General features: G+C 45.2%; 1 protein-coding gene across 4 annotated transcripts; it reads right to left on the reverse strand.

The window, feature by feature from the left end:
• Nucleotides 1–24,331, reverse strand: PATZ1 (POZ/BTB and AT hook containing zinc finger 1). Of its 4 annotated transcripts, XM_050318626.1 has the most exons (6): nt 23,040–24,331; nt 20,586–20,649; nt 17,326–17,397; nt 14,848–15,019; nt 9,103–9,240; nt 1–7,277 (listed from the first exon to the last, which is right to left on the reverse strand). In XM_050318626.1, the coding sequence occupies exons 1-6, from the start codon at nt 24,329–24,331 to the stop codon at nt 6,859–6,861; spliced, it is 2,157 nt and encodes a 718-aa protein (XP_050174583.1). In that variant the 3' UTR covers nt 1–6,858. The 4 variants fall into 4 exon arrangements, with proteins under 4 accessions (XP_050174583.1, XP_050174581.1, XP_050174580.1 ...); XM_050318624.1 differs by lacking the exon at nt 17,326–17,397 and having other exon boundaries at nt 1–7,274; XM_050318623.1 differs by lacking the exon at nt 17,326–17,397.
• Between the last annotated feature and the right edge of the window lie 1,254 nt (nt 24,332–25,585).

Here is a 25,585-nt window from a genome sequence, read left to right on the forward strand (position 1 = left end):
TATATATCCTGTCTTGGTTATATTTCACTGCCATTCAATGAATACAATCCTGAGTTTCACAGATACTTGTTACTCCATCCACTTATGCTGAAACAAGAAATCTCATTGCACAGTGCCAGAGAAAGGATTTTCTACTCAAAATAAGGCCATCCTGGTACACAGTGTTGCAATTCTGGATTTTCACACAGAGCTGTGGAGATGTGCAAAGGCAGGAACTGTCTCTGAGGAGAGGAAGATTCTGAGATATGAGAAGCACAGGCCATCTCTCTGTGCACTCACGGTCTCTGCTCTCCATCTCCAGGAAATGAATGCATGCAGCCTGCAGAGTTTAATTCTCTTTTGGTTTATTACTATTTAAAAATCAGGTTTTGTATCCCCTTCTACAGAGGCTTCACCTTCCAACAGAACATACAAAAAATACACACAATAGAAAAAAAAAAAGATAGGTAGGTAAGTTGCTTTATACAAACAGGTCCCTAAGAACCCAAAAAGGCTAAAACAGGCTCGGTTTCAATAGAAGCAGGCCCATAAATAGGCAAGAGACTTCATTCAAGTAGGGAAAGAGTCATCCATCCTCACCTAAGATCCTTTCTTGCTCACACTGAAGACAATGGGAGGATTCCCAACAACTTCAGTAGAAGCAGGATTGGGATTCATCAGAGCCAATGGCAAACTTTTCTGCTCCTTCCCTTCCAAGGCACTGTCTCTTCCATATGGCGTGCAGCCAGGGAAAAATGCCAGTTTTCCTGGCTCATCCCACACTCATGTTTCAGTTGTTCACTCTACAGGACATCTGAGAACAGCCTTTTATTTTCTCCCTCTGGTATTTGCACTACTTGCAGCAAACTTTCAGATTACAACAGTACCGAAGAGCAACTGTGAGCCCAAGAGCAAGGCTCGGTTGATTCCTCAGGAGCCAGCAGTCAGCCTGACAGCTTTGCAGAGGGCATGGAAAAATTGCCTGGAGAAGGCACCAGTTTGTGGGCACAGCAGTCAAAAGGCTGTTAGCAAGCATGAGACTGGTTCATTAGAAAGTCACTTACCCAAGGTCACTGTGTGACTGCAGGATGCTCAAGAGCAATTCTGGCTGCCAGTGGCTGAATGTTCCCCATGGAAACCAGGAGGTGGGAGGGGGTCACTGGAACATCAGTGAAGGTACCAGTTACCTCCTTCCTTCAGCACATCTCGGCTCAGAGCACCTCCAGGTCTCCAAAACTGCAGTACAAGTAGAGAGGCCACCCAGGAAAAGCTTCATTCACATAAACCCTGAGAGCAGATCAATAGTGCCAGGCAGCCTTTAAATGAATTTAAGTATCTCACCTTTCAGGGAAAATGTGGCCAGACAAATGTTTGTTTAACTTTGCATTACACCTGAAGTCAGTGAGGCCAAACATTTGTAGCAGAGTTCAGCAGCTCGACTGTGCAGCACAATTTGGCATGTCAATCAAACACTGGCACGTCCTTACCCCAGGGTTATCATCGTCTCATTTTACAGACAGGAACCAAACACAGGAAGAGGCTGGAGATGACACAGGGTGTTAATTCTTTACAAACAGGCAGTCACTGCCTGCTACACAGAGCTCTCAACTGTGGTTTTCCACTAACATTCCAGAACCATTCCAGCCATCACCACAACCCTTCACAGGCAGGGCTCCTGCTCTGCATCACTCTGCAGTTATGTCACATCACTATTTTTAAATGGTTGGGGTTTTTTTTTTTTCTTTTTAGCCAGATAGTTCCCTGGTTTGTTGTAGAGCTCACAGTTACTCGCAGAGCTGGGCACATCTGGGGAGGTACCACACTGGCACAGGGATGTGAGGAGGGTGAGGGTGTCAGGGGAGCAGGCAGGAGGACACCATTGCAGTGCTGGTGCTGCTGACTGTGGCAGTACCTGTGGCTCATCCCAGGAGCATCCCTGCCTCCCTCCCTGCTTCCCTCTGGGTCCAGCCCCGTGCTCCAAACACGCCGCCTTCTTACAGGGACAGGGAGCTGCAGCACATGGGGCTGGAAGCCAAATCGGCTCCCAAGGGCTCCCTCCCAACAGCTGAAGGATCTTGTTTTGAAAAGGATGTTCAGGATAAAAACCATGACTCTCTCAGGAGACACTGGAATCTTCCAGGATCTAAGTTCTCCTAATGTGTTTTTTTTTTTCCCTCTTTGCTCATTTGTTTTGTCTCCCAGAGTGGAACTGAGAGCATAAGCTCAGAGATTCACTGTGAGCTTATGTTCTGTTCATTAAAACTCAGGTACTGTGCCCAGGCAAAAGGTGAACAGTACAAAGCTGGCTCGATTTACATCTGGATATTGATAATGCTGGTAAGGTACGACAATGCTGAAAAAGCCAGCACATTCTATGAGATCGTTTGGCACTTGCTCTCAGAGTTTCTGCCACGCTGAACAATTGAAAATATCTGATTGTTTTTGTGGGTGCTAAAGAAAAGCCTTTTCTTGTTTTCTGTCCTGTTTCGTGACTTAGAATTTTGGTGGCTGTTTTTTACTTTGTCCATTTATCTCTCATGAAACCCAAAGAGAGCTCTTGCTCTCCGTTCATTCTTCCAACACTGAAGTCTGGAGTTCCTTTGAAGTTTACTTTGGCATCTACTTCCTCAAGCAAGCACCTTAAAAAAAATTAAAGCTGAAAGTGGTACCCCACTCCCGACTCAAGACATAAGTTCAGATACTGATTTCTAGGAACAAAGATTTAGTGAAAAAACAAGACACTAAAGTTACAACAGAGCCTACAAAATCTAGGTTAGCTTTCATACTAGCAATTCAATTAGTTGAGTTAGATAGACATTCAGTTACACAGCTCTTCTATTCAAGTCATTCCTTACTGCTGACTGCAGTTGAGGGAGGAACAATAATTTCAGGGAATACATGGGAAATAACAAATATTCCCTAAGTCACTGGCACTCAAACAGGTCTAAAATTGTGACTGGGCATTTACAATTATTCAAAAGATTGGTAGGAAGACCAACTCCACACCATCTTGGCTTTAAAAAACAAACAAATCAATCACCCCCCCCCAACATATAATACTTTGCCCTACTATAATTAAGGCACTGGATTGAGAGAAGGAAAAATCTGTGTTCAATTTCTGGTTCTGCTATCAATTTCCCACATCATCTTGGGCAAATCACTCGGCATTGAGAGCTCACATGCACCACAGTCCCATGCCCCAGGTGAGCCCCAAAAGAAGCCTGAAAAATCTGCGCCCCTCCATTTAACACAACACTTAAGCATGCAAGTGGTTTTCAGTCCTTCATCTTTCTTTCACTCACTCACCTATAAGCATCTATTCCTTTCTTGTCTGTCTTTAGTGTTTAGATCATGAATGACTGAAGATGTTTTCATCATACCTAATACACAAGACTGAGCCTCAGACAAAAGGTTATGGGACTCCTATAATACAAACACTACAACACTGATTATCCAGATTTGTATGAACTGAAGTTCCCTCCTTGGCAGAAACGTGCACCGACTCAAACATCGGACTGCAGTCCCACCAAAGGGGATGACAAGGAAAGGAGGGTGGCCCAGAATCAGAACTATCACCTATACACTGATATGGCAATTAAAAATAAAATGGAATAGCAACAAGTGAGCTGCAGCTCAGGGCATGTTACCTACTTCCCTCTGAACTCTGAACTCGTGAGCTGGGTTTTCTGTTTGGATCTGTCTCATGTTCTGTGAGAAACAGACATTTCCCACAGCACAGAACAGAAAGGATTTGCATGTAGGTTCCATTACTGTCCAGAATGGAACTGTATGCCCCCAAAGAAGCAAAAAGCCCTGAAAACACAGCACTGCTGAAGACCTGCCCAACCTCCTGCTACCACTAAGCCTGACCAGCCTCTTGCACTGGTACAAATCTCTCCCATTTATACCAGGATGATCTAGAACTGTCATTTCAGGATTGTAAACTTCCTGCCTAATTGTTTCCCTGTCCACTAGACTGAGAAGTAAGTAGTTTTCATTCAGTGTATTCATGACACCTTAGTAAGCACTTTCTTTGATGAGCAGAATGCACAGTTGGTGTTTTAGAAGGCTTCGGTTTTAGTTCAAGGCTGTTCATTGGTTTCACCAGGTCAGATTCTGTAGCATTCAAAATTAAATTGATAGACATGGCCAAAAGTCAAACCACTACTAACATTACAGTTAGTGCAGCTAAATGGAGGATTTATACTCTGGATTTGGCTTTTGGAATTGAATTCTGTGACCAGTGCACCCTTTTAAATGCACGTGGGAACATCAGGGATACAAACTTCTCTCTTTCAGCACCCAGCCTCAGTTCAACAGAAACTTCCCTCGTGGCTCAAGTATGAGCTGTTAGTGAAACAGTGACTGCAGTTGCATCTGCTAATCCCCGTGAATTGTTCTGCTGACTGGAAAGCCTGCTCCAGCCTGACTTCCTTGGCAGCTTACAAGGTTGTCTCAGCATTGTCTAGGTATTGTAAGGTATTTTAAAATGTTTTGTCACTTTTCTGAAATGTTCTGTTTCTACCTGTCAACTAATCTTACCAGTACAGCAACAGCAATTCTATGAAGTTTTAGTCTGAAGGTGGGTTTGTTTGCTTGCTTGTTTGCTTTTCTCCTTTTACATGAGACTCATACCTATTCCAGGGATTCTGGGAGAAGATGACTGGAGAAGAACATGTCCTTCAGTCTCCCAACACAGATTAATAGCAAAACATCAAGTCCACTGCAACATGCTCTCAATTTAGAAAGTGCTGGTGCTATAAAGAGAAAGCCATTGATTATTCATCCTGGGTTTATAATACTAGAGAGCAAGTACAAAAAAGTAGCTTCTAACAGGAGAATCTGGGGCTTCTAACTCCACAGAATTTAGAAGGTCATTCCAAAATCCATATACTTACAAAAGGCTCTATAATTCTAACATAAAACCCAAATGGGAATGTGTCTTACTTCGGTTCTGCATTAGCTGCAGGGTTTGGACCAGGAGCACCTGGGCAAGGCAGGCTGTGGTGCAACAGCAGGTTGTGGCTCCATCCCATTTAACACAGCCACGTCTCCTGCAGCAGGTGTGGATCCTGCTGGGAGGGATCTGTCCTGCTCCAGACTGTACTGATGATGGACACAGGCCCTGTTCCATGGGATGCAAGTTTGGGGTGGGGCTTGGGCTCTTCTAGAGACATTCAGAACACAGAGCAGTTTACCAAAACACTGCTTAAACCTCTGCTCATTAACCCTCTCTATAACTGTGATGTAGAGAAAACTCTTCACAGATGGGAAATTTAGGAATAAATTCAGGGAACTGTTTTATGTGACCTTGAGCATCAACAGCAGAACCATAATTAAAACTCAGAGTATTCCTAACTCCTAACCCTGTGTTAAACAACATTTATACCTGGGTTTGATACATAAAACCTTGACAAGCAACATGGGAGGAAAGGGAGGGTCAAGAAAGGACATTATTTCTGCACAAGTGATATTTTCAGATTAAATGGAACCTGCAACAGCCTAAAGCCCAGCTTCTTTGCATTTTGTAATCAATTCTTTTTCAGAGATTTGCAATTCCCACCTCTTATACTAGAACCCTTCCTTGGGAAAGAAAGGAGCAAGACTGGCTTTTGTAAACCTGACTAGAGGCAGATCAGGAGAGCACGACTGTGGCCAAAAAGCCCAGCTCAGAATACAGCACAGTGTAGAGTGGGATTAACATCTTATTTACTGGCTCTCACTTGCACACCTTTTGGACAGGTGGCTGAATTGCTCAAAAACCAGACAAAACGAGGGGATGCAAAGTAACATACTAACTTCTTTAATAGAGTCCAATTAAACCAAAATCACTCTGTGAACCCCTGGGTTTATTCACACTAAACAAGTCAGTGGTACATAGTGTCAACCCGACAGCTGATCATGTTCATACCCTAGGTCCCCACATGAAAAATGAGCACCAGTCAACCAGACTGCAATGGTATTTTTCCTTCCTTTTTTTTTTTTTTTTTTTTTTTTTTTCTTTTCGTAAAAACTATTCCTTTCATAGACTTAAAACAACCAACTAGCCAAGTTATTAATTATGGTACATCTAAAAAAAAAAAAAAATTAATACTAACCCTAATGTGACTGCTGCTTTACGAGTGCTCTGCGTATCGCCTTAGACTGGCTTTTCAGTAGCAATTCACTACAACAGGTCCTAAAATAATAATAATAAAGAATTAAAAACCTGACAGCAAGTTTAACGGTCAAAAGTAATAAAAACAACCTGTTCTGAAAGGTGATTCTTCTCAGCAGTTCAGTCCTGCTGCAGCACTCACAGCCTCACAAAGGCAGAAGGGGTTCGAATTCTCTCACCTCCTTTAAATTTTTTCTGGTTTTAAAAGGACAACTGCATTGTAACCTGCTAGGAACCACGGGGCATTTTACTTAAATGTTATTCAATAGTGGGTCTGTTTTTAAAACTTACTGTTTTTCTGGGATAGTTTAGGGAGGGTGGGGAATAGAGAGAGAACAAAACCATAGCTCCCTGTAGCTGTAGCTCCCCAGGTGCCTCGGCCACTAGGACTGTCTCGTTCTCACACCAGTGCTGGCAACTTTCCATTATTCCAGAAGAACACGGAGAAACACCAGCAGCCGCCTCTAAAGCTCCATTTAGTGTTTTGGGTCACGTCTCCTATTCAAGGCCACCATCTTCTGTAATTTATCAGCTAAGAAGCATTTTCTCCCTCTCCCCAGTGGAAGTTTAAAGGTGGGGGTAGGGCATGAGACAAAGAGGGAAGCTAAAACGAATAAAAAATTCTCAGCTATAGAACCCAATTTCATTATTTCCTCTTTCATTCACAGCATCTTATCACTATAGCCAGACTGCTGCTTTGCTTTGCTAAGATCACACCGATCTCATTTCCCCTCTGGCCCCATCGGTTGCTGGTCGACCTCTGGATCCACCAGGGATGATGCAAATGCTGACTGGACGATCTGAAACCCAAAGGACTCCAGGAGAGACATGTTCTGTTGGGGTGAGAAGGGGGATCCCAGAGCAGGACCCAGGTCCCCCAGGGGGCCACCCAGGGCCCTGACGTGAACTTTCTGTATGTGTTTGTTCAGGTAAGACTTGGATCTGAAAAAGCTGCCGCACTCAGGGCACGGGTATTTCTTCTCCCCTTCCGTCTCCATTTTGTTTTTGCTCACTGCCAGCTCACACGAGAAGGACCCGTTGGTGCTCTGTTTCTCGGGAGTCTTGAGGTCACTGGTGTCAGAGAGGTCTCCGTATGAATCAGAACTCTCAATCGGGTCCGAATGGGAACATTTCTGGCCTTCTACGGCAAAAAGAAAAGAGAGAAGTTGTCAGAACCTCGTGCCCCAAACAGAGCTACTGAGCATTGACACGGCTTGTTGTGGTTACCACCTGATCACATTCACGCCTGTCATGACAGAGTTACACACTGAAAATCCAATCCCTCACGTTCTCCAGCCCCTGAGCACAGGCCCTCTTTCCAGACCACCAGGCTGCTCCCAGAGCAACAGCTGGGGTTTCATTAGGGCTTTGTCACGATACTGGATGTAACCATAATGGGTCTCTGGTTTATACAACACTTCTTGAATCTCAGAGATGTCTCACAATGTTTACACCTCTGACACTACAAAAGGATGGGCCTAATGATGAGTTTTTAACTGTGCAGTTCACACACACACTTCTGAAATACTGTTGATACTTTGGGGGAGAGCCTTGAGAAACTTCACAAGGCTGCAGCAAGATGGGAAGAAACCTGGAAATACTCAGTAACAGCAGTGAGCTCCTGCAATTTGAGTGCAATTACACTTAGTCTCAAGGAACTCGTTTTCACAAGTACAACACTGTTAAAAGTGAACTTCACAATCTGAAATTGCTCCATCTTTAAATGCTGGAGTGTGAAACAGGAGAGATGTTAGGGACACTGTTTGAAAGTTGTTTGGACACATATCCTAGCAAAGCCATTGGGATGTTTGGAGTGTTCCCCATTCTCCTCTGGCACTATGCCAGGGAAGTTTGTCCACACTTCTTGCTCAGTGCATGTGAATGAGCGTGAGAAACCCAGACATACTCACTGAACCAGTCCCTGAATACAAATAAGCTGTACCTACTATTAACTCTAAGAGACCAAAGAACCACTTGGCACAACCCAAAAGGCAGATTTGCTCTGGACTCAGCATTACAAACCAAACAGGATATGCATGAAATCAGTACACCACTGAGCTGGAGTAAATCTCTTGTTAAGTCAGCACACCACCCAAACCCAAAGGGCTACTGCAGTAACTCTGTAATGCTTGAACAGGAAAAATTGCACATGTGTAGCTTTCTGATGGCACAGACTTTGTTTGACCCAGCCTGTTGTGATCTCCTGGGCAAGGAAAAAAGGTAACGACCATGGGTTTAAAGCAAAACATCTTCTGATGTTTCAGCTTCACCAGAAACACGGACAGCTCAAACCAAAAAGGCAAAAAGCTATTCTACACAGACAAACACTGCTTTGCTTGTTCAGAAGTTAAGTACTCTTTAGCTAGGCTTACAATAATATTTTTTCCTTTTTTTTTTTTTCCAGAAGTTAAATGCAGATTAAAAACAAACAAACAAGTACCAGTGCTATTACCACCCTCTGCCTCTCCTCTCCAATAACAGCTTTTAGAAGTGTAAGTTTAGCTACAGGTAGTTGCATGGCCCTTCATCATCTTCAGGATGAGTCTTTGTGAACTGCATTCTGCAGTTGCCCCTTCCTTCACCAGAAACCAGAGACCTGGTTTGACTGACACGAGATTCCTGTGGAATGGGACTAAGGAACTGGCCCATGATCTGCACCCTCAGGCAAAATTCAGACACTGCTCCTCCATGGGAGAGGCTCAAGATGAACCAACGTGGCTTTTTCAATTTCCAAAATCAAAGAAGCCGCCAAAAATTCCTATGCTCTTCCGTGTCCATGTCCTTCCCCCAGCCCTGTCACATCACCTATCCAAGGCAGATATCACATCCTGCATGATACTATGGAATTCCTCTGCATCTCCCTAAGCTGGTCTGCAGTCCTTCCCTGTGCTTCCTCCCTCCCAGCCCCAAGCCCAGCACACACAGCTCTGCCCAGAGCAGCAGGTGCAGAGCAGCGAGTCTCTTGCCTTTGATGCCATAGGTCCTGCCGCAGTGGAACGCTGCTCCCCCATTCGGGATGGACTCCTGGTGCCTGGAGACCTGGGGAAGGGGAACACCGTGGTGGGTTTTAACATGGACCTTTAAGTAGGAGGCAGAGGAGAAACCTAAACAAGATAAAAGGAGATGAGATCCTGCCACCAGCAAAGACACACATCTGCCTTCCCTGCTCTTTCATCTTTTACTCCTGCTCCCCGTTGCAAAGCTGCCCTTACACCAGCTAATTCCCTGGCACATGCTCAGGTAGGTTCCTGTCATCAGGCAGTCAGGAACTGCACGCTTTTCATCAGGCTGTGTTTGCTTTTTGTTAGTCATGATGAAAGCACAGCCTCCTTCAAAACAAAGTCTGTGGAACCAAACTGAGCAGATGACATGGAACTTTCTGGACAAAAGGCAGAAGAGACATCACAAAAAAAGGCACCCATGCCTCTTCACCATTTTTGTGCTGTTTTGTTTATTTTCATTAAAAATGCCTTTATCATCTGATAATACTTTGGAAGGTAGTTCCAATTAGTTGATTTTATGCTGTTAAGATTCAAAGGAATGCCATTTAGCAACACCCCTCGTTGGTATTTGGTGTGCTTTCCCCTCAGGTTTCTGGCATTTTTAGGGACTTCTAGAAGGCAAAAAGCTCAAACTGCTGAGTTTTTAAAGGGATACAGTTTTGTTGTATAGTACTTTTTGGAACACATTTCCTGCATTCAGCTCATCCTGAGTATTTTCTCTACAGTAAACAAAAAATATTAAAAATAAATTTCACTATTTCTATCAGCTCTGATCTGTAAGCCCAAACCACTGAAATGGAAAACATGTATTTCAAACAATTGATTTCTGAACAAAACAGGTTTTTTACAGCTGTGCATGTGCTTTTTAAAATGTTTTTTGAAGTCTCACAAATATGTCCTTTTCCTTTAATGCAATAAATTACCTCACATATACTTTGGAATGTTTTTAAATTCAATCTCTATAAGATTTGCAATTATTACTAGTACATTTGGACTATACATGAGGCACAAGGAGGACAGAATTTTAAAGATTTCCTACACAGGCAAACCTCCCAACAAGAAGCTTAATTTTCTGTTAGATTTTGAACAGAATATTACGGCACTTTCATGTTAGAAACATTTTCCTTTAACAACTGAACACAAGACAAGGTTCACTGTCCCAGACCCAAAGTTCCAGGTTCCCTTTCTGGAGAGGGAAAACCCAAGTCCTAGATTTTTTTAAACCAATGCAGCATTTACAGCAAGAGAACTTTCATCCCAATCACTTCAAATACGAATAGTTATTCTACTGTAAAGCCATTTTATAGTGATGTAACTGTATTTACATTTGATGATATCTAATAATATCTAAGGAAGGATGGGAACCCCATCCTGCACACGTCTCTAGGGTGGATTTTCTGACAGCAGCTGTTCATTTGAGATGCTGAATTTCATCCTGAATGTGGCTTTACAGTAGATTTCCCCCATGTCTGGCCAACACAACATCCCTCTACCCAGACTCTTCCTTACAAGCCGGGATCAAAGAGTATCCAGGACCTGCAAAGCGAGGCAGAACTCCCCAGCAAGCTGCTGAAGGGGAGAAGGGCAGGCTGCTGGCAGTGACCAAGAGGCAGTTCCTGCGGACCCCTGAGCTGAAGATAAAAGCCCAGAACAGCAGACACATCACAATTCAAGACACCAAGAACATACGACCCTGGAAACACAAGGCAGCAGAATGAGCCAGGCCGAGGCATCCAGGGAATCCGTGTAAGGGATAATGCTAGACCTGCCCTCACACACCAAACACTGCACTGACAACCTCACTGGGCAACAATAGAATGTATTTTTTATAAATACCAAAAATTCTCTGTAAGTGTGGAAAGAATCGGTGTTTGACTGGCAGAGAAAAGGGCACAATGAACAGACATAACAGTGACACTTCCACCCACGAGGTGCTTCCCTCATTTCCTACGTGTCCAACAACCACAGGCATGCTGAGCTCAACCTCTTTTATGTAGCAGTGCACTAAAATCTCCCTGCCAACCATCAAAAAAGGGCTACATACAGGTATTCAGTGGCTCTCTGTACTGGGACTGACACAGGAGAATCTGAAGCTGTAATCTCAGCTACACAATATTATTTCTGAACTCTGCAATTCTATTTGTAGAGTACATTGTTTTATATAATGGAAACTGCTGCAAAGTGTGTTAGCTCCCTTTTATGCACTTGGCAGATGAATGTGTGAGTCATCAACTTCCATCAAAGCCATAAGAATGCCAACTGCTTCATGGGAAACTGTTTAAAGGGAGATTTGGGGGAGTTTGTTTTCATCCTAATTTTTTCCTGAAGCACTTAGCACTGGCCTTTTTTTCCTCCACCAGAGTAGTTATGAATGCCTGTCCTAGAAAGATGGGGTTTCATGGACAAAAATCCCTTACTTTTAAAAGTCTCTTTCAGAACAAAGTCAGACTAGTGCAGGGGATAAAGTGGCAGCATTTTTCTGAGAAGGAATGTAATTCTTGTTTTACCCTACACATCTCTCTGCTTTGAAAAGCAGATTATTTCTTCATACCAGAAGAGAAACATGCACAGAGAGGAAATGATCTGCTTTATATAAATGGGACCTGTCCCTTGATCTCCCACACAAATCTATGTGGAGATAAATGAGAGAAATAATCGCAGGATGCTCCTTGTTCAAAAATTCTAATTTGGATTTAGCTGGAACATGCAGAGAATGTCTTGATTTAATGGACTTTGTGTCCCCCAGGAAAAGTGCAAGAATTCATCTTATTGTAAAAATAAATTCCATCCCACTTGGGATTGGAATATTTACCCTTCTGCTCACTCATTTGATTTCTGGGAACAAACAGTGTGTCTGTGTCTGAAACGGAACCCCAAACTTCTGAGTTCACCTGTTATTATAAAGTACCAGCTCTAGACCTGCCAAAGTCATCAATCTCTTGAATTTGTCCACACAATCAAATAAAGTTCCTAAGGATGGTAATAGAAGTTTATGCAGTAACACAACAGGAGCAGGTCTTTTTTATTTAACCTGATTAAAGAGAATTTGTCTTAAAAAGTGAGGCTTGAGGATTAGGTTCTTATATTTTGGACAAATTCTTAAAAGAAAAACCAGAACAAAACAAAAAGAACCCCAAAACCAAACAAAACAACCAAAATCCCAGGGGGGAAAAAAACCAACCAAAACCTCCCCCCTCAAAACCATTGCACTGTTTCCCTGATTTAAAAGATTTAAATGCTTCCATGATTATTAAGAAAATAACCTGGAAAACCCACCAAATCACAGCTGGTAATTTCTGGATATTGAACTGCCATGTTGTAAAAGAAATAAATACGATCAACAAATGGGCACACACATGACATGGCAAACCACTGGCTGCTCCTTTCTGTCAGGAACTGAGTTCCAGCCCCATCTCCTAAATCCATTAAACCTTTACAAGAACATGAGATGCTTAATTAAGTTCCCCAGAAAAGCTTTCAGTGCAACTGAGGGATTCTAAGCTCTGTCATTAACACTGGGAATGTTCAGCTGGGTAAGAGTCACCTTTTCATCCACTTTTTGCCCTTTTTTTTTTTGTGGGCCAACATCCAAAATTCTCTCTACAAGTAGCTTGAGCTTGGAGAGCTTTCTTGCTTGACAATTATTATATCCAGAGGTTGACAGTTACTAAATTCAATTAAAAGATACCCCAGTACATTAGACAGGGGGAGGATAAAGCAAAGCCCACTGCACAAGCAGCGCAGCCACGGCACAACAGTGGGGTTAGTGCAGCTCCTGACTGTCCCAGTGCCTCCCAAAGTGGTGTTCCTGATCCAGAAACCTGCCACTAGAATTGCCAGGCTCTACAGTTTTAAAAGATATCTCTTTAAAACTATGAACATCATGATTTGATTCTAGAACGCTTGGGATGAAAACTTCTGCTGTCACTGCTCATAAATCTGTAACCAACATTTACAGCATAAAGCAGTGAGTTCACAACACAGCCATCTGACAAATCCAGGCTGTGACTCCCCCTTCCTATGAATTCTAACACTGGGTAGATATTTAACAGTAATTCACCAGATTAATTAAATTTTCTAAGTCCTGCTGTACACTGAAGTTCACAGTACACAATTCTGACAACTCCTGTGAAACACACAAACTCTAAGAAAGGAGTTGCCTAAAGTTGACTGTACAACAGGCCCCCTGTCCTTCTGCAGACAAAAGTACTTTTAAATTTCCACTGTACATTTCGACTTGTAAAATGTGAATAAAACCCTTGGTCATTTCATTGTTTGAATGCCGGGTCTGTTTTTGTCACCCTGGCTCCATTTCCGAAGAGCTGCAGTGACATCCAGTGGCAGTTCCACTGAAACTCAAGCTTGCCAATCTCAGAAACGAGACAATTCCTCCCGGTTCAGGGGAGTTTCTGTTTGGCACCACGCTCAGCTGAAGGAGAGCAGGACAGCACCTGGATCTGGGATAGGATCTTCCATTGTTACCACAGAAAGAATCAGGATAAGCTTAAGCAGTTTTTCAGAAGCTGAAAAGGAGAGCAAACTTCATTTCACACCATCTACTGGAGCTTCAGAAACTCAAAATCTTCAACCCAGATGCCTTTTCCACTCGCACTGTTAATATCACTTTCAGGACCTAACACACTGCTCAACAAGTGGAAATACTTCCCTTTCAATTTAATGTCTCTCATTACTCATCAACTCCAAAAGCTCCCTGTACAGTCCTCACATCAAACACAGAACAGCTTTATTCTCTCTCTCAAAAGATTTCACATCTCTTAAATTAGAAAAGGGAACATACATCAGAAAAAAAAACACTCATCAGAAAAAACAGGATTCCGAAATACAGTAGCAACCTCTTCCAACCCTTACTAGCTGTGTGAGCCAACAGTGCATTTTGAAGTTGTGTATTAATAATTTAAAAAAAAAAGACACCAATAAGTCAAAATCATTTTTCCAGCTTGCCTTACGTCCCACAAAACCTAAATTTCCAACTCTCTTCAACTTAAGAATACCACAAACAGATGGAAAAGCTTCAAAAGCTCTTAGTCATATGGTTTAGTTCTAGATAGTCTCCCAAGGTGCAGGGAGTTGGATTCCATGATCTTTATGGGTCCCTTCCAACTCCAGATATTCTGTGATACTATGAAAAGCTGTATTTGTACAAACAAAGGTAAAACACATTTCTAGTGCTCTTTACAAAATCTATTTTAGAAATGTCCATTAATACAAAGCATTTTCTTGGGTTAAGAGGGAGAAGCCACTTGACTCTGCTGCACCAGGAGGCTGAGCAAGATTGGATAACATGATGCAAATCTGTTTATGCTCAGTGTAGGATTTTCAACTTGGTGTTATTTCAGAGATTCTTCTTCCAAACTGATTGCAAGGACTCAAGTCTAACCAGCTATAGAAAAAGAAGATGTATGGTGAACAGCAGCAAGGCAGCTTATGGGGGTTATTGTATAGGGATCGGGCTATTTAATAATCAAAATTATTAAAACCGTCTAGAAACAATTTGCTTCAGATTTGAACTGAGTTTCTTTAGGAACTGCCAGCCAGGTGACAAGGCCAGCCCTGCAGCTGCAGCAGCTTCAGGGGATGGTCACACAGCATGGTACAACCTCCTCCTGTTGCAGGCAGAGTCACTGAGCCCCAAGCTCCCTTCCAGCGCTGTCCCAGCCCACGGAAAGAAAAGCACAGTTCCTTCATTACCTCGGTTACAGATAGTGCAGAAATTGCTTGGTCCTTCACTGTGTTTCTTCAAGTGGTCTGCCATATATGCTGCTCTCAAGTACTTGCCACACACCTGGCACGGGACTTTGTCTTCATGACAGGCCAGGTGTGAGCGCAGCCGGTCACGAGTGGCAAAGGAAGCGTTACAAGTCTGCAGGTACAACGAGAACCGTGTGACTCATCAGCTCTGCCAAAAGCACGGATATTGTCCAATATACTTAGTATTCTTTAGAGAAAATACCTTAGATCCTGAGCAAAGACACAAATGACATGATGCACAAGCCATTTTCCCCCACAAATAAAAAAATTCGGATCACCAACACATTGCACAAGATGTGAAAGAATTAAGGAAACAGCTCTGATGTACTACAGACAGTAAAACTTAAATCAAGATAGAGTGTAAGGCTTTAGCTCCTCTCTGAGGATAAAGATACTAACATTTTAAATTATATTTAACAACGGAAATAGCACAAACCACTTCATTCCATTTACAGTAATTTCTGCCATTTCACTGAGCCATTACAACCACTTTGGACCACTCAAAATGTCCTCTCTGTCACCTTCCTACATTCTACTCTTTGGTGTGATCAATCTGACTTCAGTCCCCAGAATCTTTTGGAGTATGAAGACATACAAACAAAGCATTGGAGAATTATCTGGGATGAGAACATGACAAGAGACAGTAGAAGAGTCATCCTGGTATCCACAGCAGCAGTGCAGACAAACTGTAGAAGTGAAGCCTCAGAACTGAGCAGGTATCAAAATAACTGCAGGACATTGTAATCTGTTTATAACTTACCCCTGATCAAGGTATCATATTCCACTTACTATCATGAAACAAGCTTGATTTGGCATAATATCCATTCTACTCGCCCACTTCCCAGATGAAATCCATGTGGTGAGTGAAGGCTCCCTCCCATTTTTATAATGCCAGGATGGGCAGGCTCTGCCCACAGCCTGTTCCAGCTGCCTGCTGGTTCTCAGGGGCTTGTTCTGTCTCTAAGGTCTGAAGGGAAATAAACCCCCAGCCCTGGACTGTACAGGGTGTTGGAGACACAGTCTGATCCACTTCACAAGTGTGAGAGCAGAAACCAAAGCAAACACACATCACAGTGACCAGAGCAAGGGGCAGCAGTGACAGTCAAGAGTGGACAGTGTTTTGTTTGCACCACCTTTATATAAAATAACACAGTTTTAAGATGTATAACCAGAACCCCCTAAAAATAATATGAGGCTGTTAAGTGACTTGGGAACTGGATATGGTCTATGTTTTCAAGTATCAATATGTAATTAAATCACTGTTTCAATAAACTTGTTAAAGTAACAATCCTAGTAAAATTCCAAAATTGTAATGTCACATAAGTGAAATTGATAATACAGAAGAGGGTAACACATATAATTATATAGAATTCAGTTAATCAAGAGCTTAATCCAAAAAACACTGAAGGCAGCTGAAAAGTACCTATCAATTTCAACAGGCTTTACACTCATTCGATCCTGTGAGATGCTTCAGTGTGGCAAACTCCCAAGAGCTGAGGCTGCTCCGTAGCAAGCACAAGACTTAACACCTCAGAGGATCAGGACTTAATGAAATTAAAAAGGCAACAGTAAAATTATCTGGATTTCTGTGGTACAAAGATCCATAAATTACAAGTAGTGTAGGATTAAGAGGCAAAGTCTTGAACGTGAAAGGTTTCTCCTCCTTTGCAATCCCAGGACACAGCGCTGAGCAAAACAGGTGCAGCTTTCACTTACTGAAATGTTCTTAGAGGTTAACACTCTCTGAGGGCAGCACTGCAGCACTGATAGCAATCAGTGTGTTGGATATCAGCTAAAGGTAGATAACTAGATAATCAATGACAGCCAAGAGATCCATCATCAGTAAATCTAAAGCTACTGAGCCGCAGTAACGTCCCCTCCCGAGCACTGGGGAGGCACCAGCTCATACACAGATCAGAGACAAATCACACAAATACAGGGATGCCAGAGGCGAAACCACGTCTGACTCAGAGTGAACTTAGCGAGCTGAAAGCTTAGGGAAAGGCAACATAATCATTTCTGTGTTCGGTTTCTCACTCTTGCTGCTGAGTTGTGCAAAGCTCACCTTTGGATAAGCTACAGGGAAAATATATCTGTGAAGAAGCTTAAAAAAATAATTAAGCCCAGTGGAGAAAGCAAGAACCAGTTTAGCTGAATCATAACAATGGGAAACAGGACTAGGTTTAAGGAAAACCCCAAAGTTAATATTCAAATAGTTAATATTTATAAAAGGTATAGAGAAAAAAAAAAGTCTTATTTTACAAAAGATGCGAAGTGCTAAATGAGTGCTAAATATTTATCATTAATTGTTAATCATAGAAGAAAACTCTCCAGTGCTTTCCTATCAAACATTGCACAGGTATATAAATAGACCAAAAAAGAATATATAAAGTTTAAAAAACATTGTTTAAGAAATACCTCTTGAAGTTTCAACTTTTCTATGGATGTGGATGTCTCTGAGCTTATTCCATGGTGGCTGCCATTTTCCTGCTAATAGGCAGGAAGTAAGAGAAATTAGGACAGGAAGAAACTCATTCTGCATTGAAATCAATGGGAAAAGCACTGGACTTGGGATGCCAATTAAGCTGTGCTTTAATTTAACCTGCATTTTTCTTTTTTATTTAATGTGCCAGAAGAACAACCTGTCTCTTGTCTCTGAGAAGGAGCAAACTTCTGCTTTGTCCCCTTGTTCTTTCACATCCACAGATTTTCAGATCACCATTTCCTCCCAGACTGCAGCCTGACGTTCACCCATTCACACGCCAAAGCCGACAGCTTCACCCTTCCCATGGAGTCAGCACTCGGAGCCATCCCACTGTGGCACAAAACTGACTTACCCCTTCTCCTACAGCCAGAACTCAGACTGTCACACTGGGAAAATGAATAAAAAATGGGGAAGGAAAAAAAAATCACCAGTGCAACAATCCAGGGGAGAAGATCCAGAGCACCGTTTGCCTGGACACCAAAGCCACTCCTCAGGGCTGATTTCTCAGCTGCCTTGGCTCTGGGGAGATCTCCCCTAATCTGAGTCTATTTTAACTGTAATGCAAAAGCTGGAGAGTGGTGGCTTTGGCATCAGGTGCTGGAACCTGGGATGCTTGTGAAAGATCTGTGAAGCACAGATTTTAGGGGGCTGAGTGCAGGACTGCAAACTGAGCACTGAAAAGTACAGCTGCTGCAGTGATGCCCAACGTAGAACTGTCCTGCTCCTCACACTGCCATTTTATTTATTCTGAAGTTGAGTTGATACCTTCTTGCTTCTGTTTTGGTACTCCAAGGGTACCATGATGCCACATCAACAAAACACAGATATCTACTGCTTTCAAAGGTACAGGAGGGCTCAGGTAAAAGGCCAGTGGATTTTGTTTAAATCATAACAGAGCACAAATTCCAAAAATGCCATTGCAATAGAGGATTCTGGAATGCTCTTGTGTTTACTGACAGAGTAATTCTCTTCTTCAGTAAACATAAACAAAGCATGACAATAACAGGAACGTTCAGCGGGAGCTCAACAGGTTCAAAAAGGATGCTCAGTGCTGCTCAGGCTGCTCTCATGGGGAGCTAATTGGACAAACAAAATCCATGGAAAAAGAAGGAATGGGAAATGGGCAAAAAACATGCCAATATTAAGCTATTTTCCCTCTCTGTGGCCAGATCCTGTGTTTGGATACACATCCCAGAACAGAAGTGTGACTGCCTATGAGATAATCACAAGAACTTTATCAATTTATACCTCAGCTTTCATATTCCAAACAAATGTTCAGTGTGACAGCACTCCCTCTTTGTCTGTACCATGTACAGCAGATCTGTGCGTGTTTAAGAAGACTTTCTAAATCTGACAGCATATTACCAAGTAGTTTTTGTAAAGACACACAACAGGTTGTTAACAAATTTTCTACACCTTAAAATTCATAAAAAATTAACTTTGCAGGGTTAAGCAGTCAAAAATCAAGAGCAAGCCTGAAGGACAACCTCAACTCTGTCCTGATGGTCAGAACCTGTAGCCTATGCCTTGTAACTGAGGTGAACATTGCATGCAGTGTTATGGCACTTCAGACAGCACGGGATGAGAGAGACTGTTCTTAGAAACTGCTGTCACAAAATACATGAGTGCAAGGAGATGGGGTTCAGCTTGGCTGGACAATCTTAGCTTCCACATTTCTTTACTCTCTAGCTCTCAGTGTCTACTCTGATTCACACAGAGTTTATATTTAATATGTTTAAATCAATCAGGAACTATAAAAAAATTATCAGGCATCAGCTGGCAAAGGATAACTCACATCCATCAGTGTTATTCATAAACTGTGTCACCTTGGTATCAACTGGTAAAAGACTGATGAGTTTCTGTTCATGTTGGGACTAAACATTCATTTTTGTCCTTGTGGACAAATACATGGTTATGGAAAAAATTTGTGGTTGTCTTCATCCACCCAGACCCCTTGCTGTCCCCAAATTGGGAAGTCTTTTTATGAGTGGAATTTTCCCATTTGTATAAATCTATAAACCCTAAATCATCTTAAGAAGCTTAAACCAATCTAAAGCTTTATATAGGCCATACAGTTAAATCAATGTGATGGCTCTGTGGCCTGACTTTCAGAGGTGCTGGGCTTCCACAGATCAACAGAAACCTTCAGATGGCTCCAGCTATTTGGAGAACTGTTCACTGGATGATTAAAATTGCAAAATGTTTCAAAACTCTCACAATTTGAAGGAAACATAGGAGAGATGTACCAAAACATGCAAAAGTGCATACTGGGAGGCAGCAGTCATGTAGGACTGACTGGGTTCATAAAATGTGGGTGAATATTTTAGGAGAAAAACATCCTTGTCTTCCAAGAAAAACAGAATAATCTTGCTCCAACTTCTGTAAGTAAGTATTAAATAAATCTCTCTGCAGAAACCAAGCCTGGAGACTCTTAGCCCAAGCCCAACATCTATGTGAAGGCAGTGTATGATAGTGGAGCTGATTCTCAGCTTTGGTTTTAACTGATACTTCCCTGCACCTTTTAAATCTCTCCATAAATGAATTACAAAATATATCCCTTCATTTGATCTTTCAAACCCTAACAAATAATTTATTAACTGCAAAAAGCTATATACAGCATTATGACATTGTATGACAAAAGATATTGTGATGCCGTTGTTTATATGCACCCTGGGATAAAAAAACAGCTTCCAATTTTGCTCAGTGCAATGTTCTGAAGGCTATGTGGGTAAAAAAAATTGGTATCTTGACAAGTTATGATAATTATAATTTATTATTTTTATTTGAAGTTATTCTAAAAAAAAATGAAGTCGGCATTGGAGCCTCCTGATGGCAACAACTGCAATTAAAAAAAAGGGGAGGGGGGTGGAGGGAATCATCAGTGCCACTGACTCCAAGCCCAGGTGGCTGGGGAAGAGATCCAGGGTGAGACTGGGACAGAGCAGCAGGGAAAGGGAAGAAGGGAGGGAAGCAGGAGGATCAAAGCTGGAGATGACAGGAGGGGCTGGGATGGGATAGAAAAGGAGGGGACGGGAGGGATGTAAAGCAGCTGTCACTGGAACACTCTTCTTCACCAACATTTATCCCCACTCACACACACATGGAACCTTTACTGGTACTTCAGATTGGCTGCACACATAAATCCAACGCCAAAGATCACCCACACATCAGTCTAAACCCCTCTGGCTCCTACCTGACACTTGTGAGGTCTCTCTGAGGTATGCACCTGTTTGATGTGTCCATTCAAGTGGTCTGGCCTTAAAGGAAAATACACATAAGCACACTTAAAACAAATACTAAAAATAAACTTAAATTTTTAAGAACAAAAAAAACCAAAAAAAATCCCAGTGCTGGCTCTATTACAAATATAACGATACTTAACTTTCCAAGAACCAGATCACCAACAACTGGGATTCTACCTTGTTATGTACCCTCTCCAACTTGCTAAAAAGGCAGCATTTTCTCAGGAAGAAATTATGACTGAATGATCAAAGAAAATGGGAATACAAGTTACAGTTTTCCAAGCCTGCATGTCCCCTTCCAAAATCCTATTTAGATCTTGACAATCAGGGCGCTTTGATTTACAGTTGCTGAATATTTGAAAATCAGACCTTTTTGGTTTATGTCCCAAACAAGGATATAAAAAGTCAACTTTAAGCATCTCTGTGCAAAAAGACTGAGCCTAAACTCTGTTGCTGTAAACACATTCCACCTGAAAGATGAAAAAATACTGTCCTAACTCACAACTTAGTGGGGAGACTGCATTGATACAAATCAAGTGCTCTGAAGGTCCCAGCTAGAAGGTGCAATGGAAGAGCAAATTATTACTGAAAAAAGTTAGACTATTTTTCACAACGAGCAAAGCCTACTTTGAAGAAGAAAGGACTGAAGAGCTGCAGATTTTCCTGGTGGGAGTTTCTCCTAGTGGGAAGAAAGCTTTTCATTGTATGAGGCCAAAACTGCTTGGAAACAAGTTCCCCACCCTCTCCTCCCCCAGCTTCGCAGCTGCGCCAATGAGAGGGCTCGGGATGGAATTCACGCACTGCAGACAGAAAATAGGCTGAACTTTGCAGTGAGGCTCCTAAAGCCGATGCTCCAGCGATGGGCTGGAGTGGTGGAACCGGACAGACTGGTTGGGGTCCTTCAGCCTACCCCCAGCCCAGCCACCCCACGTGCTGCGCTACTGAATAAAGGAAAGCAGACTAAAACTAGACAATCACGCTTCCAGCCTCCTGTGGCTGCTCCTACGACTGAGGACTGAAACCCAAAGTCTGTAGTTTTCATTCATGCTGCGATTTTACAAAGATAGGCAAACACTTTTGTTGTTTACTTTTGTAACAGCATTCCTGCCTGTTCACGTTAAGTTGCTGGGAACAATGAGAGCTCAACGTGTATCTCTCCCTCGATGACAAAAACCTTTCATACAGCAACAGCAGAAATCTTTAAGTGTCAATAAAAACAATAAAAATTGGTACACGATCCCAGGTAGCGCTTTAATAAGAAAAATGCTTTCACTTCTAGCCATGGATGAAATTTAAATTTTGTGACTTTCCATCACTAAATCTGCAGTCCTTATGGAGATGCATCTCTAATTATTGCCGATTAAAAAAAAAGGGGGGGGAGGGCTACATTTTCATAATTTCTTTCAATAACAAAAGGTCCCTCTAACAAAAAGTCCCTCTATCAAAAAGAGAGCTAGCGGGGGCAGAATTCCACGATTTGCAGGGGCACAGTTCCACAATTTATGTAGCCTGGTGGCCTTTTGATTTGTTTTCATATCTTGACTCCTTCCCTCCTGTTAGAGCAAGGCAACTGCTGTAGAAAACTGACTGAAGTAACAGAGTGTAAGCATCCCCCTCCCCCCCACTACTTCTAATCTCAAAGCGAGCAGCAAACTTCCAAAAGAGTTTCAAATTCATTAACTCAGACTACAAGATACCACTAACACAACTACGTGGACCAAACTACTCATTAAATTAGCTCCCACAAACAGCGACAACAGAAAATCAGCAACATTAAATGCACAGATCTTACGTATGTTGCAGGGCAGAAACAGGATCCCCTTCAGAAGGATGTAAACCCAAAGGACACAAAGATCATGTAATAAAAGATACTTGATGCTGCAGCCTTTGAAATCTCACCTCTTCCTTCACATTTGGGTGATAAAAAACATTACGAACTAAGAGAAATGAAGGGAAGTTAAGAAAAAGAAAATTTAAAATGGATACGAGAAAAAGAATAATCTTGAGATGTTTTATTTTGCACTTCAACAGCACCTTCAAACTACCTACAAATCAGTGGTCTCCAGGCACTTCTGTGACACGGGTAATTATTTCAATACCCATTTCACAGAAGAGTCATTTGAGGGAGAGGCTCATTTGCCCAAGGACACGCTTACACAAAGTCTGGGACAAAGCTGGGCATGTTCCCCAGAAGCCAAGTGACTCCCAGTTCTATGTCTTAATTACTTTTAAACCCTTTCAGGAGACTGCAGAATAACGTCCCAGAGGAAATGATGGCAGTCCTACTTCTTGACACATTTTAAAATGGAACAGTCAAACTATCCTAAGCACATATCCCAAGGGATAGGACAGACAACCTCCTAGGTCTCCATTGGTGTCTATGGTCCTTACGGGCACCGCCTTACCTGGAAAAGCCTTTTCCACAGCTCTGGCAGATGTAGGGCTTTCCCACAGAGCCATCATGAGATCGAACGTGATAGGACATCCTGTCTTTCCGCTTGAACCGCAAGCCACACACCGGACAAGAGTACGGCTTCTCGCCAGAGTGCGACAGCTTGTGCCGATTCAGGTGGTACACGTCCCGAAAAATCTTGCCACAGATCTCACAGGCCACCTGTTTCCTCGTCCTGCTTCTTTTCCGGGGTGCATCGGGGTCATCCTGACCGGGGACACCGTTTTCACCCAGTCTGGGGGGTGGGATGTCTATGTAGCCCAGCTGTAAGCTCGTCACCCCGTGCTGAGCCTCGTGCTGCCGAAGACGATTGGCATCCGTAAACACTTTCCCACAGAGGCCACAAGGCAGGATCCCGGCCTCTCGCAGGCCCCCCGGGGTACCGAACATCATGGAGTCCAAGAGGTTGGCTTTGCGGGGACGCCCTCTGCCCCTCTTGGTGCCTAAGGTGGGAGCACTAGCAGCAACATTCTGGAAGGGCGAGGCCAGCAGCGGTGGGGACAGAGGTCCCGCCACCATGGGCAGGCGGTCCACGCCCTGCAGCACGGGCAGGGAGGACTGCGCGGCGCTGAGCGCGGCCCGCGTGGCCTCGTCTTCGGGCATGCCGGCGATGCCGTTGCCATTGGGCGCCAAAGCGGCACCGTTGGTCATGTCAAGAGGGAAGCCGAGGTCCGCAGCCCCCGGACGGAACAGCATAATGTCAGGGCGTGCGGGGGGCACGAGGAGCTGCACGTTGGACTGCTTGATGACCTCCTGGCAGATGTCAATCACCGAGCGCATCAGCAGGAACTTGGCGGCCGTCATGAGCTCCGGGAAGCTCTCCAGCCGCACCACGATGCGCGACGTGTAGGCGAAGTCTAGGATGTCTCCGAACACCTTGGAGCTGATGGTGTGCATCTCCAGCTCCCGCCCGCCCCCGGGGGCGCCGCCGGCCGCCGCCGCGGCCCCGCCGGCCGCCGCCGCCTCCGCCGCGCTCCCGTCCGAGCCGCCGCCGCCGCCGCCACCTGCCCCGTCGCCCAGCTGGGCGCTGAACACCGACTCGAAGTACTCGCTGCAAGCGGCCAGCACGGCGCGGTGCGCCGGGAAGCTCTCGTCGCCCACGCGCAGGAGCACGTCGCAGAAGCGGCCGCCGTTCTTGCGCTGCTGGTTGAGGCTGTGCAGCACGTCGGCGCTGTGCCGGCTCACCTGGTAGGTGTAGCAGCCCGCCGAGGGGCCGCAGGCGGCGGCCTCGCTCACCCGCTCCATGGGGGCTGCGCCGCCCCGCCGGCGCCCGCAGGGGGCGCGCGCGCTCTCGGGCCGCGCGGCGGCGCGCGCCGCCTCCTCCTGCTCGTTCCCCGCCCCTGCCCGGGCCGGCGGCGCGCGCGGCGCTCCCTGCACGGCGCGAGGGGCTCGCGCGGCGCGGGGGGGGCGAGACAAAAGGCTCGGGCGGCCGAGGCGCGCGCGCGGCCGCGCGAGCCCCGCCCGGGCCCGGCCGCCACGAGGCGCTGCGGCCGCGGGGCCGCCGCGGGAAGGGGCGCGCGCGGCGGCGGCGGCGGCCGGGAGGGACGGGGGGTCCGGCGGCGGCTCCGGGCTGCCGGCTCCGTCCGTCCCTGTGTGTTTGGAGCGGAGGAAAGATGGCAGCGGCTGCACTTCCTCTTGCACTTTCACCCCTGGGGGGAGGAGAAGGAGGGGGCGATACCACCCCCCCTACAAAAATCCAGCGGGGGCCCCCCGGCTCCTGCTCCCCGACCGAGCGCCGCCGCCGCCGGCTCCGGTCCGGGCCCCGCCCGCTTCGCCGCACCCTCACCACCGGCGCCGCAAACTTTCCTCTCTTCTTTGGACGAGAAGACCCCCACCCTATTCATAGAGACCCCCTCCAGCCACTCGGGCTCCCCCTGCCCCCCGCTTCCTGCCCCCTCCCTCCCCGCATCCGCCAATGCAAGAGCAGCCAGAGCCAGCAGGCCGGCCCCCACCCTGCCCGCCCTGCGGGGGCTGGGGGCTGCAGTCTCCCCCTTCCCCAGCACCGATCCTCCAATGCCGAGCCGGCAGCGAGGCCCCCGCCCGCGGCACACTGGGGTGGCGGGGCTGCGCTCGCCCCCTCCCCCAAATATCCGGGCTGCAGCTCGCCCCCCAGGCCCCCCTCCCGCCGGGGAGAGGAGGAGGGGCCGGCGGGGGGGGCTGCAGGCAACCTCCCCCCCTCCCCAGGCGCGAATCGTCCAATGCAAACCCTCCCGGAGCTGCAGAGGCGCAGAGCGGCCCCCACCTCCTCGGCTCGCCCGAGGAGAGCCGATCCCAGAGGGGCCAGGGGCTGCAGAGCAGACCGGCCTCCCCCCGGTCTTTCATTGCATTTCTCACCCCCACCCCCCGTACCACGATCAACTCTCAGCCTCGCTGGAAGAGCGAGGCGCCGGCATTGTGGGGGAGGGAAGGGGTACAGCGGGAATTCTTCCAGTGCAAAAATGCCCTCCCCTCGGGAGCCGTTGGGAGGGACGGTACCCGCGGGCCGGGGGCTGCGGGAGG

The sequence above is a fragment of the Myiozetetes cayanensis genome, unplaced genomic scaffold (genome assembly GCF_022539395.1).
Source record: "Myiozetetes cayanensis isolate MyiCay16 unplaced genomic scaffold, myiCay2020 scf21, whole genome shotgun sequence".
NCBI classification, from domain to species: Eukaryota; Metazoa; Chordata; class Aves; order Passeriformes; family Tyrannidae; genus Myiozetetes; species Myiozetetes cayanensis.

Coding starts and splice junctions, on each gene's coding strand:
- PATZ1 (XM_050318626.1), bottom strand. CDS start 24,331: ATGGAGCGGGTGAGCGAGGCCGCCGCCTGCGGCCCCTCGGCGGGCTGC. Junction 20,650..23,039: donor TGTGGAAAAGGCTTTTCCAG/GTAAGGCGGTGC, acceptor TTTTCCTTTAAG/GCCAGACCACTTGAATGGAC. Junction 9,241..14,847: donor CTGCACTATCTGTAACCGAG/GTAATGAAGGAA, acceptor TATCTTGTTTAG/GTTTCTCCTCTGCCTCCTAC.